Genomic DNA, 20,274 nt, shown 5'->3' on the forward strand with positions numbered 1-20,274 from the left:
GATGTTAAGAAAAGGACGTGATCGGTTTTTTTGGGGTTGTTTTTATTATAAGATGCTACATACTCTGCTACTAATAAGGTCCATGCTATAAGGGTCGTTGTACTAACTAAAAAAATCAATATTTTATTTGAAACATAATTTCTTAAAAAATTTAAAGCCACAACTGTCAACTATTTGCTATAACAAAACATTGCTACTGGCTACTGCATACTTTTGTGTATCAATCACTTATGCTCGATGATATTGGATTATGCGGTGCTGTTTATTTCACAAAAAGCACCGTAAAGTGAAAATGTCGACGCAGCGGAATTCTCGAAATGTTAAAAGTGGAATTCATTTATGATATATATGTTGCTTTATTTTGAGTGTTCGTTGGTACCGTAAATGAATGGTGCAATGCATATTTTACCAATGCAATTACGCGTGCAATACATATGTTGGTAGACTCTTTTTTTCCTTTGTTTTATTTGAATGTGTATTTGCTGTGGAGTACAACCGCTATCCCCCTATCCCCCTATCCCTATCCGCAATTTAGGACATTGTTCTCTCCGGGTACGATTCTTATCATATTAAAGAGTGGCATTTACAAATCAACAAATTCATTTGATTCTGAAGATGAAATGAAACAGAATTACGTCGAACTTGAACGCTCCCAGGATGAACTGACTGTCGAGAAGAACGCGCTTCTTGAAAAGATCAACGATGGGGAAAACGATATAAACAAAGAACGAATTACATCGCTCAATGATGAACTTAAAGTAAAATGTGACCGAATTGCTGAACTTGAGAAACAAGAAGTGCAGCTACAGCTGAAAGATGCAAAGATTTGCGAACTAACAATGGAGCTTGACCTACAACAAAGTGAGTTTTAACGAGGGCCATAAGGCTAATTTTATTATTTACGTAATTATTTACTCGTATTTATTGTATAAAGGCAGTTTCATGTTTAGGTTTTAATCATACTTGTGAGTTGTCTACTCATGTATACAGTTTTCTGTGTTTCACTTCCTGTATCCTACAATGCATTGCGTTCCGCTTTGTTTATTTTTCTTAGACCCGTCTACACGTATCCGGATTCGTTTGTATCCGCAAAAATTTTGTTGCGGATTCAAAACTTTACGCGTCCACACGTATGCGAACTCGGTGCGTTTTTGTGCGTCCACACGTAGCCGCGAAAACGATACAAATACGCAATTATTGCTTACAGAGCATGCGCTGTTACGAATAATGAGCACGCAATATTTTTGACTAGAGATTGCTTCGATCATACGCAGGGTTGTTAGTTTGGCCTTTTTGAGGCCAAATAACTCAATTTTGGCCTTTTTTTTCTTTCTTTGGCCTCAAAATTTTTTTTTGGCTATTTGGCTACTTTTTGGCCTCTTTTTACTCAAACAATTTTTTTAAAATTTTTATTGAGCTTTATTTGTAAAAATCTCTTAAATGTACAAAATGCGATGGAAATACAACTAAAAATGATCATAAGGATCAAATTGAGCATTGAATTGTTTTCATCCAATCACAGCTAAGTATAATTCAGCCAATTGTCATGCAATTTAACCAGCTAATCACAAGCAAGCACACAGCTTTGTCTTCGTAGACGTCCGACATCTAGCTATAAATAGCACGTTCGAGCACTACTAATACTAGTTAAGACTGATAAAAACGTTATTCGTTGCAATATTATGGCATCAAAATGGAAAGGAGCGTATGATAGCGGAAGAAAATATAACAAGTCTTGGGAAAGTAAATTTAGCTGGCTCACAAAAGCTTCAGACGGAAGTGAAGATGCTTTTTTGTAAATTGTGCCGTGCCACAATCAGACCCAAACAAGCAAACTTAACCAAACACGAAAAAACTGATAAACACATCAAACACATTAAAGTATCTACTACTACAAGGCCCATCCAAGTCGTACGTGTCCCAAAAGTTGCAGAAGAAGTAAAGGTCGCCGAGATCGAGCTAGCTGTTACAATGGCTTGCCATTCGGCAATCTTAACCATGGATCATCTCGGAGGGATAATAGCCCGAAATGCTCATGGAAGCAAACTTGAGAACATTAAAATGCATAGAAACAAATGCTCAAAACTATTGACCAAAGTTATAAGTCCAGCGTTGAAGGAACAACTGATTGCTGATGTCCAGGGTAAGAAGTTTTCGTTAATTGTGGATGAATCTACTGATATTTCCACATCGAAGCAGGTCTGCATTATCGTAAGGTATTTCAGCGAAGTTGAAAATAAGATCGTTACAGCGTTTGTTGACCTGGTTCCTGTTGTCCACACTTCAGGTGCATGGTTGGGGAACACAATTCGCTGTGGACAAGAATAGCTGCTGTCGCTCCTCATTGCATCAAGATGACATGTATTTGCCATTCGTTGTCTCTTTGTGTTCAGCATGCATTTGAGAAACTTCCGTCGAGTGTAGGATTTCTTCTGGCAGAAATTCCGAAATGGTTTTCAAAGAGCGCTACTAGAAGAGAAGCATACAAGACGCTCTACGAAGTGATGAATCCAGATGATGTGCAAGATGCACCGTTTGAGAAGTACTCAACTACGAGGTGGCTTGTGAGAGGAAAAGTTATATTTCGCATTCTCACAAATTGGTTTGAGCTGCAAGCTTACTTCCGAACAGCACAACCAGAGACGACGCAGGCAGCAAGATTCAAGGCTCGTATTCTTCTGGACATGCTCAATGATCCAGTCCTATATCTTTATTTCCATTTCGTTTCTCCTCTGGTCACAGAATTCGACAGGGTGAATGCCTTCTTCCAGGCAACTGATGGTGATCCAGAAGAAATGTTCACGGAACTAAATGTACACCATAAAAGTTTATATGGTAGAGTTTTCGACCACCAAGGAAAATATCTAGCCATTTATGAAGTTGACTTTGGTGGAAAGTTCTTGTCAGAAGCAAAGAAATACATTTCTTCCCAACAAGACAAACGACGTGCTGAAGCTGAAGTTTCTGAAGTGAAAAATAGGTGTCTAGAATTTCTTGTGGAAGCTGTAAATCAAGTAGAGAAACGTTTACCAGCTGTCCGGAATATCTTTAAAGGTTTAAGCGCCCTGCATCCAAGCAAAGTTCTTGATGTAACAACGAGAGCCGATTTTGAGCAACTGCCGCCTCCTAATCTACGAAAGGATCAAGATTATGCAATTGAGGAGCAGTACAGGAAGATCGTCCACCGAAATTGGAAAGAGGAACAAATTTTTAACGGCATCATACCTGATACAGTAGTTGCATTTTGGTCAAAGATAGTTCAGTTCCAAACTTCTCTTGGGGTCAAACCATTCAAGGAATTGGCAACTTACGCCTTAACCTGCCTGACAAATCCTGTAAGCAATGCAGTGGTTGAAAGAACCTTTTCCTTGGTGACATCAGTGAAGACCAAACAACGCAATAGGATGAGCTTAGAACTGCTAAATGCCATTATTCGTATTCGTTCCAGCCTACACTTTGCCGGGAACTGCTGCATTACTTTTAAGGTAACTAAGCGAATGCTTGAGCTGTTTGCCACTAAACACATGTATGAATGTAAGTAGAATAAACATTATAAGAAATATGCATAAATATTTATATAAATCTGTATATATGGAGAGCAGTAAAAATGACAACTATGCACGTCGAGATCTTATAGAAAGACAGATAAAATAGTTTATTCACTTTGTATTTTTGACATGGCCTTTTAAGCTTGTAATGCTTATCAAGAAATTTTGGACGTGTAGTTCATTTTTCTCTTCATTTCGTCAACAAGCACCTTATATATTTTGCAACAGCGAATAAATTTTCAGTCTTACGTTCTGTATTCACCTCTTCCCATATGTCCTTTGATGTGAACATTAGGCGTTGGCATCGCTAGATTTGCAATGTATGGTATATATTTATGATAAATCCATATAGACTATAAGAAGCAATTAGAAAAACTTATTAAAACCGCATGCCATAAACAGTGCGGGCTCAGAAAACAAGTTTGGCCTCTTTTGTTGCCATTTGGCCACTTTTCAAACCATATTTGGCTACAAACGAGCGCTGGAGCCTAACAACCCTGATCATACGGTAAAATGTCGAATTGTCCAACAAAAACTACTGCTTCGGGGTCATCAAAGAAAAAAAGTAAGAATGAAGCTTTTGTGTGGACAGATGATGAAGTGGACCTTCTATTAAGCGTCGTTTTAGAATATAAAATCGCGAAAACGTCAGAAAATTTCGATTGGGAAACCTGCCAGTCAAAATATGCTGACATTTTGGATCTGTTTATATCACAATATTCTTCCGCTGAAAACGCTATTCAGCTTGATAAGGAATTTCCGCATCAAGAAAATGAGCTTACAAAAGCTATTCTGACGTCCAAAATGAAAGCCATTCGCTCAAAGTTTCGCGCTGCCATCGACAGTGGAAGAAAAAGTGGCCATGGAAGAGTTGTCCTTCTCTTCTTTGATAAATGCCAGGAAATATGGGGTGGCTCGCCAGCTACAACCACGCTACAAAATGGCATTGAAACGAGTCAAATAAGTGACGAACAAGAACTTGACTTGTCATTTAGCTCTCCTTCTTCTTCCAGCACCCCTAATTCCCAACCCTACCAACAAAATATCCCTACCACAAGGTCCATCTCTCCACTGAGCAGGGAAAGTGAAACCTCAAATGAGCACGAGTGTTTGAAAGTCGATGATGAACAAGATCCAACACTAAAAGATTCAAGTTCCCTAAAGGAAAGACGAGATCTACTAAATAACAGATTAAAGAGCTACAGACAAGACAAACTTAAACAAAACTCTCTGTTGACGCTCAACTTCTTAATACTGCCAAGGAAGATATGGAAATGAAGAAAAGGATTTTTTCAAAAATGGATGATATAGACAGACAGCAGGGAGAAAACATGAAGAGGTTAACTTCAAACATGGAACAGTTGACTGGTTCCATTGTTGAAGGCTTTGCAATGCTCCGGCAAGTTATGCAACAACCACCTGCTATGTCTTCTCAATTTGTACCACCTGTACATTATCAATCTGGTATATACAACAGAATGCCGAATCATTACCAAACTAACAGGATTAGGGAGAATGAAACATTCAACAACGATTATGAACAGAATTTGCATTTTCAGCCAGATAACTTTTGAACTCTGTGAACACTAGATGAGTAATACAGCATGAAAAGGAAGATTGATTTAATGAGAATTTTAGTGCAGTAGTGTAAGAATTATAAATAAAAGCATGGTTTGCTTTTACTCACGTATAACTGTCTTAAATATTTTCTTTAATTCTTGTTTTGTTCATCATTGAATTATCTACAGCTAGAAGGTACACAGTTAATGTTGTGGAATCAGAAGTATACCTAAAATGTGGTTTGTAGCATCTTAAGTAATCAGGTCTGTGTTTGGTTAGGTAAGTTTCATAGCTGCTCCAAAGTGACTGATTTTCATTTGTTTGTAGATGTTGGCAATCTATTTTACAAATGTATAAAATTTCAATTCTCAAAATATTGTAAATAAAGAATAGAAAATGGCTTATGCACAGTTATGCCCCAATAAAGTTACTTTCAATGAGTTAAGAGAAGCCTGCTGATGTTATTTTTCATTAGGCACAAAGAAGTAAGCAAAGTATTTATTTAATTGATAATGCATAAACACAAAAACAAGTAAGTTACTGAAATGTCCATCAATATTGTGTTGATGCTGGCTCATGTTCAAGGATCAAAGAACTTTGTTAGTGTCCGTCTGATTTTCTTTCCCTCTGCTTCGTTACAGTCAGTTCTAAAGTTGTTGTTGGAAACAACTGGTTGGAAACTCTTGTCATAATCAACTGCAGCTGCAACTTTGTCTTCTCCAATTCTCTCATTATTTAATTCACAAAAATTGTGTAAGACAAAACAAGCATAAATGACCTGTGGAAGGTCATCCAGATTTATGTCCATAGCTCTCCTTAAAGCACCAAAACGGGCTTTCAATCGACCAAAGGCGCACTCGATGACCATTCGAGACTGGCACAACGACATACCAAAGTATTGCTCCTGTGCAGTTGAGCCACCGTTTGAATATTCTTTCATTAGATACGGCATCAGTGGGTATGCAGGATCTCCAAGTAAAAAGACAGGAATCGGGTCTTCATCAGGTAGGATCTAGCGTCTGCATGGAGGATTTTTTTCATGCTTTAGGGCATCACTTAGACTGGAATTTGAAAACATTCTAGCATCATGGACACTTCCAGGCCATTTAACAACGACATCCATAAAACAATAATCGTAATTGCATGTTGCTTGCACATTTAAGGTGTAACAGCTCTTTCTGTTGACGTAGTCAGTGGAGTTGAGTCGTGGCTGCTTGATTAAAATGTGAGTTCCGTCAATGGCTCCCAAACATTGAGGAAATCCATGCACTCTGTGAAATTTTTTCACGAGATCGTTCACCTCTTCTTCTGTAAACGGCAGTTTAATGTACTTTGGGCCCAGATTAACCGTTATTGCCTTGCAGACTTTTCTTACGATCTATGAAACGGTCTGCCTTGAAATTCCAAACGCATTTGCCGTTTTCCGTAAACGACCTTCGTCACTCAAATAGTATAAAGTTATTGCCACTTGTTTTACAGGGTCGATTGATGTTCTCATCACGGTGTCCTTGCCTTGAATGAAGGGTCTTAACTCTTCGGCTAACCTGTACAAAGAGACTCGACCCATACGAAAATTTTCCTCCACTCTTCAGGAATAACTATTTCATTCAAAAAACTTTCCCACCAAGCGCTTGTGCGTCCGGGTCTAACCCAAAATCTTCGAGGTCGTGCTTGGCGTATTTTATTTAATCGTTTTAACGACACATTTCTGGCTACTGGTATTGAAAGCAGCCGTATCAGTGCCGCACGCTCTCTTTCATAGCTTTCCTGATAATTTACGACGGTAATATTCAATTGGATAAACGCTATAATGCTCGAAATTAGCGCAGTTAAAATCGAAAGAATCGCTTGCTGTTGAGGCGCCATTTTAACGGTAGGATAACGCAGGATAAATGAGGACTGGATTAGAAAATTTAGAGGATCGTTGTGTGGGTAGATAATCGAATTACGTCAGCGTTTTTTAGGCCCTGTCTACACGTATCCGGATAAATTTGAAAACGCAAAACTTTTTTTACGGTATTAAAAACTTCCGCGTCCACACGTAATCGTTTTCGGATCGTTTTCGCCCGTCCACACGTATCCGGATAAATTTGACAACACTGATAAAATTCCATTTGAGCATGCGCTTCAGATAAGATGAGCCTGCAAATAACGTGTACGTATATGTGCTTTCTTGACACTTGACATTCTTCTGCGCATTGCAATTAAATACAATTCAAAAATTATGTCAAACGCATTAGAAAATTCGTCCAAATCCAAGAAGAGCAAAACCGAAAACTTTGTGTGGACGGACGATGAAGTGGAGCTCCTTTTAAACGTTGTTCTTGAGTACAAAACTGCAAGAACTGCGGAGAATGTTGACTGGGAGACATGCCAATCTAAATATTCTGATATTTTGAATTTATTCCTCGCTCAGTATCCATCTGAACATGATGCAGCCCAAATTGAAAAAGAGTTTCCCCACCAGAATAATGAAGTCAATAAGTCAATTATTACTTCAAAACTAAAAGCTATCAGACTCAAATTCCGCGCTGCTGTTGATTGTGGTAAGAAAAGTGGGCATGGAAGAGTTGTGCTGATTTATTTCGAGAAATGTCAGGAAATATGGGGAGGCCCACCAGCTACGACTACAATGGCATCTGGAATAGAGACGCAAGAAATTCAACAAGAGTTTGACTCAAGTTTAATATGTCCCAGTCCCGCCAACTCTATTGGTACACCCATAGCTTCCTCAACATCCAGCAGCCCTCATACCGAAATACCTACTCTTGACGATGAAGAAAATGAACGAAACTGTGTTTCTGAACGAAGAGAATTTTTAAATTCTAAATTGAAGAATTATAGACAAAACAGATTAAAGAGAAAGTTATCAACAGACGAACAACTCCTGAATGCCATGCAAGAAGATCTTGAAACAAAAAAAACGTCTTCTTGAAAAGATGGACGAAGTGGATAAGCAGCAGGCTACCCAAATGAAGAAATTCTCGCAAAATATGGAACAACTTACTGGGTGTATTTTGGAAGGTTTTTCTATGCTTCGCCAAGTAATGCTGCATCCTCAACCATTACCTCCCCAATTTGCAACTCCGCTTACTGGTTACAACAGCAACTGGGACAGACCACAGGCTGCACAACCCATGAATGTAAACAGTTGGAACAGACCGCAGGCTGCACAACCCATGAATGTAGAAAATAGCACATTGCACTTTAGTCAGTTTACAAATGAAAATTTTTAATATAATATGCATTACTGAAATGAACATAGAGTGATATGTATATTTTATAAGGTTATAGTTACTTAGTAACAAATATTGCATAGTGAGATGAAAATAGTTTGGGTTAAAATAAAAAATAGGTTTTGTTAAATCATTGTTCATTGAAGTTTTGGTTTGTCTATGGATCAAAGTACCTTGTCAATATCCTTCTGATTTTTTTACCTTCAGCTTCATTACAGTCAGTTCTGAATTTATTGTTGGCAATAACTGGCTGAAATTGTTTGTCATACTCGACAGAAGCAGTGACCTTTTCTTCTGCAATTCTTTCACCACTAATTTCACAAAAATTATGTAGTACAAAGCATGCATACACCACAAAAGGTAGCTCATCAAGATTAATATCCATTGGACGCTTTAAAGCTGCAAAACGAGCTTTGAGTCTACCAAAAGCACATTCAATGACCATCCTTGATTGGCACAAAGTCATACCGAAATACTGTTCCTGCTGATTAGACCCACCATTTGAATACTCCTTCATCAAGTACGGCATTAATGGATATGCAGGGTCGCCTAATATAAAAATAGGAACTGGATCTTCATCAGTTAAAATCTTGCGTTGACATGGTGGTATCTTGCCATTCTTCAACAATTGGTTTAGGCTGGAATTTGAAAAAACCCTTGCATCATGCACACTTCCAGGCCATATCACAACCACATCCATAAAACAGTATTTATGGTCACATATAGCTTGCACATTCAAACTGTAAGTACCTTTTCGGTTAATATAGTCAGTAGGATTTTGTCGTGGCTGCTTTATTGGAATGTGTGTTCCATCAATTGCACCCAAGCACTGTGGAAAACCATGTGCTCTGTAAAAATTGTTCACTTTTTCTTGCACATTCTCTTCAGTAAATGGCAATGTTACATACTTCAGTCCAAGGTGTATTTGTTAGAAGGGAAACATATTTATAATAAACATTAGTATATTACGAGTCCACGTGACTACTGTTACGTAATGTCGTTGTTGTTCTGCCTTATAAAAGAGAGCACATGTTATGTTAAAATATATTGTCAATCGTTATGTTGTCAAACTCCTTTATGATTCTATCTGATGTTCGGTAAAACCTCTAAATCTAACAGGTTATGGGCCCAGAATGCTATGGTCTACATGTGAATCGAACAAGTCGACGATTTTATAAAATATTTCTATAAGTATTTTGCGGTCGAATATAAAATGAATATGGCTGAATTGAATTCGTTCAAATTTGCGAAGTTAAATGGGTCGAACTATCGGACCTGGTCTTTTAACATGCGTTTATACTTAGAAAGCCTTGATCTGTTTGAACATGCTGAGGGTACTGCTCAACTTACGTCGGAAAGTGCCGAAGTTCGTCAGAGTTTTGCGCGTAATGCGAAGAAGGCATGGACTCACATCTGTCTGGCTATCGAACCAGAATATCAAATTCATGTACGCCATACCACAACTGCAAATGAAGCATGGGACGCTCTAAAGAAGCAATTTGCTAGAGAATCTCTGTTACAGAAAGTGAGATTGAGACAACAATACTACGCTTGCCGTTATCGTTCAGGAGAAAGCATGTTGGAGTATATTAGTCACTTAAGAACATTGCATGACCAGCTAAAAGAAATGGGGGTAGAAGTTGATGACAAAGAACTGGCAATGACACTCTTAGCGAGTTTGCCTGAAGAGTTCAAACCCTTGATTACAGCCCTGGATGCAATAGGTGATGACTCCTTATCTTACGACAAAGTGAAAAACATGTTGTTAAATGATGTTGATCGACGACAAGACGGAAAGGATCCTGAAGGAGCATTTGCTGCTGGAAGAAATATGAGAAAAGGAAAGCAACAATATGTATTTAAAGGGAAGTGTCACAACTGTCATGAAAGAGGGCATTTTGCTCGTGACTGTCCAAAGAAAAAGGTCCTCGACGACAAGAACAAGAAAAGTAATGAAAGAAAGAAAGGTGAATCTGCTACCTGTGTAGACAAAGAGGATGATGATAATATGGTGGAAGACGAAGCATTGTATACCTCAAGTTCATGGAATAATAACTGCTGGATTATCGACTCAGGTGCCACACAGCACATGACCTATAATAAGAGCAATTTGATTGAATATGTTCAATTTTCAAATCCATCAATTGTTAATCTTGGAGATAATAGAAGTATTCTTGCATATGGTAAAGGGGTTTGCCGTATTATTGCTGATGCAAATGAAAGACCTCAGAAGATAAGTTTGCGAGATGTGTTGTATGTACCAGATCTAGGTAGGAATTTGCTTTCTGTAAGAGCCATGATAAAGCTTGGAGCATGTGTTACTTTCAAAGATGATCAATGTGAAATCTTTAGAGGTAAAAAGTTGTTGGCAAGTGGTATAATGCTGGAAAAACTGTATGTATTGAAAATCATTGAAGGTAACTATGTGAATGTTGCAATAGATGATAAATTAATGTTATGGCATTATCGTTTTGGTCACCTTGGAATGAACAATGTTTCAAAACTGCTGAATGATAATATGGTTATTGGCATGGATACTACGCCTAAGGAAGAATCTCCATGTGAGGGATGCATTATGGGTAAGCATCATAAATCCAAGTATCCCAAAAAGGAAGCAAAGCGTGCAACTAAACCGTTTGAATTGGTGCACAGTGACGTTTGTGGACCGATGTCAACAAATTCACTCGGTGGTTCAAAGTATTTTGTTCTTTTTATTGATGATTTTTCAAAGTACACTTATGTTTATTTCATTAAGAACAAACATGAAGTATTGGAGAAGTTTAAAGTATTTAATGCAATGGTTTTGAACATCACTGGTTGTTCAGTTAAAGTTTTACGGACAGACAATGGTGGGGAATATTGTTCCAAAGAATTTAAAGAATTTCTTAAGCAGAAAGGAATTACACATCAACTTACTGTGCCGTATAATCCCGCACAGAATGGTGTATCGGAACGAATGAATCGCACACTTGTAGAATCAGCCAGATCAATGTTATCACACAGTAATATGCCGTTACAATTTTGGGCAGAAGCAGTGAATACAGCTGTCTATCTGAGAAATCGAAGTCCGACAGTATCACTTAATGGAGTTACACCGTTTGAATGCTTGTTCAATAAGAAACCAGATGTTTCTAATCTGAGAGTATTTGGATGCCTAGTTTATGCTCACGTGCCTGCAAGTCAACGAAAGAAATTTTCAGAGAAATCAAAGAAGTGTATCTTCATTGGATATCCTGAAGGGACGAAAGGCTACAAATTGTTTGATGTGCTCAGTCAAAAGTTTTTTCGAAGCAGGGATGCTGTCTTTCTTGAGAAAAGATTTTACGACTTGAAAGGTAATGAAAACAAACAGTTCGGTAACTTTTACACTCCACTAGAAGAAAAGATTGATGAACCACATGAAATACCAATAGAAGAATTTGCTCAAGAAGAAAATAACGAAATTGAAAACCCAGTTGAAGCAGATCAGCACCTTCAACCAGTGGGAGCGACATATGAAGAAAATTTTCTTAGAGAAACTCAAAGCCTTCCCAGAAAAAGAATATCTAGACCTCCTAACAGATTTGATGAAGAGAATTACTTCTCACAAAGCTTGACTGCTGACATCAACGAACCATGTAACATCCAAGAAGCTTGGAATGGTGAAGACAGCAACAATTGGCGAACAGCAACTGATTCAGAGTATCAATCATTATTAGATAACCAGACATGGGAACTTGCTCCTCCTCCTGAAGCGAAGAATATAGTAGGATGTCGTTGGGTATTCAAGGTAAAGCGAAAGGAGAATGGATCTGTGGAAAGATACAAAGCAAGATTAGTGGCGCAAGGTTACTCTCAATCACCAGGTATAGATTATGAAGAAGTGTTCGCACCTGTTGTAAGATATAGTTCGATAAGATCGTTACTTGCAGTTGCCACCATTTGTGACTGGGAAGTCCATCAAGTCGATGTTAAAACTGCATTCTTACAAGGAGATCTGGAAGAGGAGATTTATATGAAACAACCCGATGTATTTGTTGATAAAGAACGACCAGATTACGTTGGTAGATTAAAGAAAAGTATATATGGGCTTAAACAAGCGGCGAGATGCTGGAATAACGCGATTAACACTTATCTGTTATCCAATGATTATACGAAATGCACCGCTGATCCCTGCATCTACATCAAATCAGTGAAGTCTAAAGATCGTACAGTTAAGTTCGTAATTGTAGCGATATATGTTGATGATATGATGTTCTTTTCAAATGATGTTAAGATGTTGCAACAAGAAAAGAAAGCGATGGCAATGAAATTTCAAATTGAAGATTTAGGAGAGCTGCACCACATCCTTGGAATGACAATTTTAAGAAATCGAGGATCTCGAACAATGTCTATTACTCAAACAAATTATTTAGAAGGTGTGCTCAAGAAGTTTGAGATGGAGAATTGTAAGTCTGTTTCAACACCCTTGGAAACAGGAAAGAAGTATGAAAAATTGTCAGATGAAAATGAATCATTTGATAGACGAACCTATCAAAAAGCAATTGGTTGTTTAACGTACGCAGCAACAATCAGTAGACCAGATTTGTCCACAGCCGTCAGCATACTGTCTCAGTTTATGTCTAATCCTAGTATACAGCATTGGAAAGGAGTGAAGCGAGTATTTCGTTACATTAAAGGAACTTTGAATTATGGCTTGGTTTATACTGCTAAAAATGCAAGCACGATTTTGACAGGATATTCGGATGCAGATTGGGGAGGAGACATTACAACTCGATGTTCAACAACAGGATACATTTTTCAAGTACAAGGTAACACAGTAAGTTGGTGTAGTAAACGTCAAGGATGTGTAGCAAGATCGACAACGGAGGCGGAGTACATTGCTCTGAGTACTACTAGCCAGGAAGGGATTTGGTTAAGAAGATTGCTGGAAAATATTTCAAAGAAACAAGATTGCCCCACCATCCTATATGAAGATAATCAAGGAACGATTGAGTTAACTAAGAATCCAAAATTTCATAATAGAACAAAGCATATCGATATATCGTATCATTACGTCAGAGAGCAAGTTGAGAAAAAGAACATTACTATCAAGTATTGCAGAACTGAAGATATGTTAGCGGATGTAATGACTAAAGGATTAACAAAAAATAATTTTGAAAAATGTAGAAGCAAACTGGGACTTATGGAAGTTTGAGAACTATGTTATCTATGAACACTATTAGTTAAATTTGTTAAATATACTATGATTATTAAGTGGGAGTGTTAGAAGGGAAACATATTTATAATAATCATTTATGTATATTACGAGTCCACGTGACTACTGTTACGTAATGTCGTTGTTGTTCTGCCTTATAAAAGAGAGCACATGTTATGTTAAAATATATTGTCAATCGTTATGTTGTCAAACTCCTTTATGATTCTATCTGATGTTCGGTAAAACCTCTAAATCTAACAGTATTGTTATTGCCTTGCATACCTTTCTCACAATTTTGGAAACGGTCTGTCGAGAAATTCCAAACGCATTTGCAGTCTTTCTCATACGACCTTCATCACTGAGATAATATAGTGTGATAGCAACTTGGGTCAACACATCAACAGGAGATCTCATGATAGTTTTTTCCCCTTGGATGTAGGGTCTTAATTCTTCGGCTAGTCTGTCAATGGAAACTCGAGACATTCTAAAATTTTCTCGCCATTCTTCTGGGACTACTAGTTCAAGTATAAAACCGTTCCACCAAGCATTTGTTCTTCCAGGTCGAATCCAAAATCTTCGTTTTTTCCTTTGACGCTTCTTGCCTAACCGCTTGACAATCCCCCTTCCAGTACCAAGCAACGAAAGCTGACGAATAATATTCATACGATTTCGAATATATTCTCCGTGAGAATTCAACACCGCATTATAAAGCTGGACGCATGATATTATGCTTGAAATAAGGCAAATCAATATCGCAACAACCTTTCGTGTTTCCGCCATGTTTGACCAAATAATAGTTAACGTCATCGTTTCTGTATTTTTACGGTTTCACCCGTCCACACGAGACTAATTTTTTTCCGTTTTCCAAAAATTCCACTCTGGACAGCGTTTTCAAAAGTATACGGTTTGTGTGGGCGTTTTATCCGGATACGTGTGGACGGAACGTACATCCGTAAAAAAAGTTTTGCGTTTTCATATTTATCCGGATACGTGTAGACAGGGCCTTAATCATTTCGGTTACAGTGCGTCCACACGTATCCGGATTCAATGCGTTTTCAAAAGTTTCCACTCTGGAGACCGTTTTCAAAAGTTTGCGGTTACAGCATGCGTTTTCACAGGATACGTGTGGACGATAAGCGTAACCGCAACAAAATGTTTGCGGATACAAACGAATCCGGATACGTGTGGACGGGGCCTTAGTTGATTCTCTCTCTTGCCAAGAGATATATTGTGTTAAATAGATAAGCATCCTAATCCACATCAATCTTAAATAAACAACAGGTTATGGGCCCAGACACCCATTCCAACTAAGAAAATAAACATCAGTGATCATGGATGATAAAAGCTGGAGTGTGGATAAGCTCACTACAGACAATTACTCAACTTGGAAATTCAAACTCAAACACCTTCTCATAGCAAAGGACTTGTTTGGATATGTAGATGGATCCATTACTCTGAGCAGTGAGGCCAGTGAAGCAGACAAGACCGCTTATAAAAAGAATCATAGCAAAGCTTTCTCCCACATAGTCTTATCAGTAAGCGACAATCTCATCTATTTGATCACTGAATGTGCTAATGCCCAAGCAGCATGGGACAGGTTGAGTGCTCATTTTGAGCGTGATACTCTTGCCAACAAACTGTTTCTCAAGAAACAATACTTTAGAACTGTTATGAAGGAAGGTACGTCTATGCAGGAACATCTCCGACATATGAAAGCCATAACAGACAAACTCGCAGCGATCAAAGCTAATATAAGCGAAGAGGATCAGGTCGTCACTCTGCTCGGTAGCCTCCCGATAGCTACTCAACTGTCGTAACCGCTCTAGAGGCACGAGGTGACGATATATCGCTGGAGTTTGTGACTCAGACATTACTTAATGAGGAACAGAAGAGAGAACAAAGATCTCTGGCTTCGGCTGGCGTATCTGGTAGTGGCAGATCTCAAGCCAATTCTGACACTGCCCTGCTGTCGGCCAATAGCAGAGCTGATCAGCAAAATAGAGGATGCTATATATGTGGTTCTTTGGACCACTATCAGAATGTCTGTCCCAGAAAGAGCAGTAGTGGTAGGGAAGTCGCGGATCTCGTGGTGGTAGAGGACGTAGAGGGCGTGACCGTGGCTATCAAAATAACTCTGACAGACCTCATCATGCTAAGATGTCACAACAGGATGATGGTGATAGCGGTGAGACGGCGTTTGCGGTGTCCGAGGGTAACGCCGAACCTCAACTCTGGCTAATCGACAGTGGAGCTACTAGTCATATGGCCAAAGAACGAGATGCTTTCTGTGACTACACGCCTACTGCACCAGAATCACCCGAGTATGTTATGATAGCCGATGGTTCCAAGATACAAGTGAGGGGGAAAGGTAGTGTGAAACTTCAGGTCTGGGAGAGTCGAAATAAATCCAGATATGCTACTCTGTACAATGTGTTACATATCCCCGAACTAAGTGGAAATCTGTTCTCAGTAAAAGCCGCCACTCAGAATGGCTACGTAATCCAATTCGGACATTCTCGATGCTGGGTCAAAAATCGTAGAAAGATGGTGTGTGCATCTGGCACCATGAGAGATAAACTTTACTACCTCGATGTTAGAACCGATGATCATTCTGCTAGGTGTGCGTCTAATACAGTTCTGTGGCACCAACGTCTCGCACATGCTAATATCAACAGTATCAAAAACATGACTCAGTGGTGTAACAATGGCTGTGATCTATCAGGTAACATTGGTGTGTGTGAAGCCTGTGTAAAAGGCAAGATGACTCGTCAACCATTTCATACTGATAACATGATCAAATCAACCAGGGTGCTCGAGTTAGTCCATTCAGACGTGTGTGGCCCTATGCAAACAGAATCTATAGGTGGTAGTAAATACATAGTGTCATTCATTGATGATTTCTCTCGATATGCTCATGTTTATTTTTTTGCATGATAAATCCAGTGTGTTTCAGGTCTTCAAAGAGTATGAGTCTATGGTTACTAATGCTACCGGTCAGACTATAGGTACGTTGAGAACTGACGGCGGAGGCGAGTATGTATCTCACGAGTTTGAGAGTTACCTGACTTCACGAGGTATTCAGCATCAGCTGACTGCACGATACTCCCCCGCAGCAGAACGGCTGTGCCGAACGTTATAATCGTACTATCTGTGAGGCAGCACGTTCACTCATCGCTCAATCCGGTCTTCCCAAAACGTTTTGGGCTGAAGCAGTAGCCACCTCTGTGTATCTGAGAAATCGTCTTCCCACGCGAGCTCACAGAGAGGTCATAACTCCTTATGAGAAATGGAACAATAAAAGGCCTGACCTCGGACACGTAAGAATCTTCGGATGTCTAGCGTTCGCTCACGTTCCAGATCAGCTGCGACGAAAGCTGGATGAGAAAGCAGACAAGATGATATTCGTGGGATATAGCCTCAGATCCAAAGCGTATCGACTCTACAATCCGCTTACAAAGAAGATAGAGGTGCGCCGTGATGTAGTATTCGACGAAACTAAGCTAGGTATGCCCAAGTCTACTGTCAAACCTGAGGAAGCTCGCTCTGAGACTTTAGAAGTAGACCTACATGTAAACAACACTGATGAGTCGTCCCCACCTACCTCCGCACGTCCATCTCGTTCTACTCAACCCATCATCCGCTTCGGTATTGATGATCACACTGGTATGGGTCACGTTGCTTGCTCAGCCACTGATATCATAGAGCCACTGTCTTTCTCAGAGGTGCAGGAGAGTGTGAATCGTGACAAATGGATGACTGCTGCTGAAAGTGAGTATAAATCACTTATCGAGAACAAAACCTGGGAGTTAGTGTCGCTACCGTCTGATCGTACTGCTATAGGTTCGAAGTGGGTGTTTAAAGCAAAATACTCACCCGATGGTACTGTAGATAAGTTCAAAGCTCGACTAGTCGCCAAAGGATACGCACAACAAGCTGGTATAGATTACGACGACACATACTCACCAGTAGTTCACCGCTCTTTATTACGTGTGCTACTGGCTGATGCTGTGGAACGTGAAATGCTCATACACCAGATGGATGTGCAAACAGCCTTCCTAAATGGCACACTCCCTGATGACGAACAGATTTATATGACACAACCAGAGGGGTTTGTAGTTCCAGGTAAGGAACACTTAGTCTGCAAGCTAAATCGTTCGCTATACGGACTAAAGCAATCGCCGAAATGTTGGAACACTGTGCTAGATGAGTTCCTAAAATCTTTAGGGTTTACTCGATCTACTGCAGATAGCTGTGTTTACGTGCGATGGAAGGATAACTCTAAGATGATGATCGCAGTGTACGTGGACGACATTTGTATTATGTCTGATACAGACACACAGATGACTGAGGTAAAGTCTGCTCTCTCAGCTCGCTTCAAAATGACAGATCTCGGCGAGCTACACCACTGCATAGGTATAGTCGTAAAGAGAGAAGACAACTCCTCCTTACACCTCAGCCAGACACCGTATATCCGACAACTACTGAAAAGATTCGACATGGAAAACTGTAATCCTGTATCCACCCCTGCAGCATGTGATGTCAAGTTAGAAGAGAATGATGGTAGCAAGCCAGTCGACGCTAAGCTCTATCAGTCTATCATAGGAAGTCTCCTATACGCTGCAGTGTCTACTCGTCCTGATATAGCGGAGACAGTGGGAGTTTTATCAAAGTTCAACTCCTACCCATCTCAGACTCACCTGACGGCCGCCAGGAGGGTTCTTCGCTACCTTAAAGGTACCCAGGATTTAGGTCTCGTATATCGAAAACAAGGAAAATCCCTATATGGATATACAGATGCTGCTTACGCCAGTAGTGCCGACCGTCACTCGAAGTCTGGAGCAGTGTTCATACACGCTGGTGGACCGGTGAGCTGGTGTAGTAAGCGTCAGTCAATCATAGCCTTATCAACTGCCGAGTCCGAATATATAGCTCTCTTCGATGGTGTGGTGGAGTGTGTATGGTTACGTCAGTTACTGTCAGATATTGGAGCCCCACCATCGACAGCCACCACCATTCATGTTGACAATCAATCTGCTCTCGCGATAGCAAACAACGGTAAAACAAGCAAGCGTACAAAGCATGTAGATATTAAGTATCATTACACACGTGAAGCTATCGAAAAAGTTGACATCGCTACTCAATATTGCCAATCCGAAGAAAATATAGCAGACATTCTCACGAAATCTCTGCCCCGAGAGTGATTCGTTTCACTTAGAGACATGTTAGGGTTAGCTTAGTCTGACCGGCATAGGACTAGATTGTGGAATGTGTTATTCCTGTTTCATGTTTTGTTCACTTGTTTGTATTTTGTTTTTGGTTAAACATCAAACTGAGTGGGAGTATTGTATAAAGGCAGTTTCATGTTTAGGTTTTAATCATACTTGTGAGTTGTCTACTCATGTATACAGTTTTGTGTGTGTTTCACTTCCTGTATCCTACAATGCATTGCGTTCCGCTTTGTTTATTTTTCTTAGTTGATTCTCTCTCTTGCCAAGAGATATATTGTGTTAAATAGATAAGCATCCTAATCCACATCAATCTTAAATAAACAACAGTATTAACTCGTTAGCTCATCGAGAGCTCTTTGTCAAAGAATTCAAGATTTGCTTCCTGGGGAAGCTGTTGTTGTTCAAAACATGACTATGTCGTTTAATTCTCGACTAGGCGAGATCACAACCCTTAAAGGTCGCTGCGACATGGATACAGTAACCATGACTGAATTGAAGCAAGTTTTGAAGGAGCAAGAAGATCACATCGGCCAGTTAGAGGCGTGTAATGGCGATCTAAGGTTTGGCCGCGATGATGTCGAAAAGCGTTTGAAGGGCGTTTGCGAAGAACTCGAGGAAGCACAGAAAAATCTCCAGATACTTGAAAATGAGATAGCTCATAATGCTAAAGTCTTGAAGGAGAAAACGGAAATGTTGGAAGAGCACAAGATACTTATTCAAAACTTGAGTAGAAAGCTTGAGGCGAAAGAAGAGGTTATTAAATTGTACGTTTAGATTTTCTCTATTCTGTGAAAACAGGATTGTCAAAACTCTTTGTTCTTGTTGTTTTTATTGATAATTGTGTTGTTTGAAATGGAGAACACATTTATGCTCATCCTTATGTCACCAGTGAGGGCCAGGCTTAAACACTTTTAGTTGCATTGTCGCAGATCTGCAGCGATCGCCAGAGGCGTAACTAGAACGTTAATTGTGTGTGGGGGGATGGGGTGCATATTCATATAATCCGTTGTGCCCTACTGATGAAATTAAATTGAGTTTCAAAAAAATCAGTCGGGCGAAACTGACTACGAGAATATTTATCCCCCATTTAACGTTCTAGTTACGCCTCTGGCAATCGCGAAAGCAGGTGAGAAAATTCGTCACGACGTAACACGATATCACGAATTTGATAAATGTTATCCATATAAAGCGTTTCTGTATTTGTATCGTATAAGTGACTTGATTCTGAGGATGACTACCGTTAAGGTTATCAAAACGTTAGTCAACATCAACACCAATAGTCCTTCTCAGGACTCTGCTAACTTGGACGATCTACATGCGCAAAGAAGTAATGAGTTAGACGTGGTTGTCTATTTATTCACGAAGTTTTAATGGTTTGCTTTTGTGTTCTCCCCCGTAAAAATCGTTAAAAACACTCCTGGTCGTGTTGCTGTTTTCGGGTTTTTGCGTCCTTAACCTTAAAAATTTCAGCCAAATCCGTCGGTAAACCTTGGCAAATGTCTAGGAAGATTCTCAAACGTCTAGGA

The 20,274-nt window shown here is 39.5% G+C and overlaps 1 protein-coding gene across 1 annotated transcript; it reads left to right on the forward strand.

Annotated features, from left to right (window-relative positions):
• Positions 1-468: 468 nt before the first annotated feature.
• Positions 469-19,522, forward strand: LOC124449101. Its single transcript, XM_047000047.1, has 2 exons — positions 469-861; positions 19,185-19,522. The coding sequence occupies exons 1-2, from the start codon at positions 621-623 to the stop codon at positions 19,520-19,522; spliced, it is 579 nt and encodes a 192-aa protein (XP_046856003.1). The 5' UTR covers positions 469-620.
• The last annotated feature ends 752 nt before the right edge of the window (positions 19,523-20,274 follow it).

The sequence above is a fragment of the Xenia sp. Carnegie-2017 genome, unplaced genomic scaffold (genome assembly GCF_021976095.1).
Source record: "Xenia sp. Carnegie-2017 unplaced genomic scaffold, XeniaSp_v1 HiC_scaffold_23, whole genome shotgun sequence".
NCBI classification, from domain to species: Eukaryota; Metazoa; Cnidaria; class Anthozoa; order Malacalcyonacea; family Xeniidae; genus Xenia; species Xenia sp. Carnegie-2017.

Coding starts and splice junctions, on each gene's coding strand:
- LOC124449101 (XM_047000047.1), top strand. CDS start 621: ATGAAACAGAATTACGTCGAACTTGAACGCTCCCAGGATGAACTGACT. Junction 862..19,184: donor GGAGCTTGACCTACAACAAA/GTGAGTTTTAAC, acceptor ATTCTCGACTAG/GCGAGATCACAACCCTTAAA.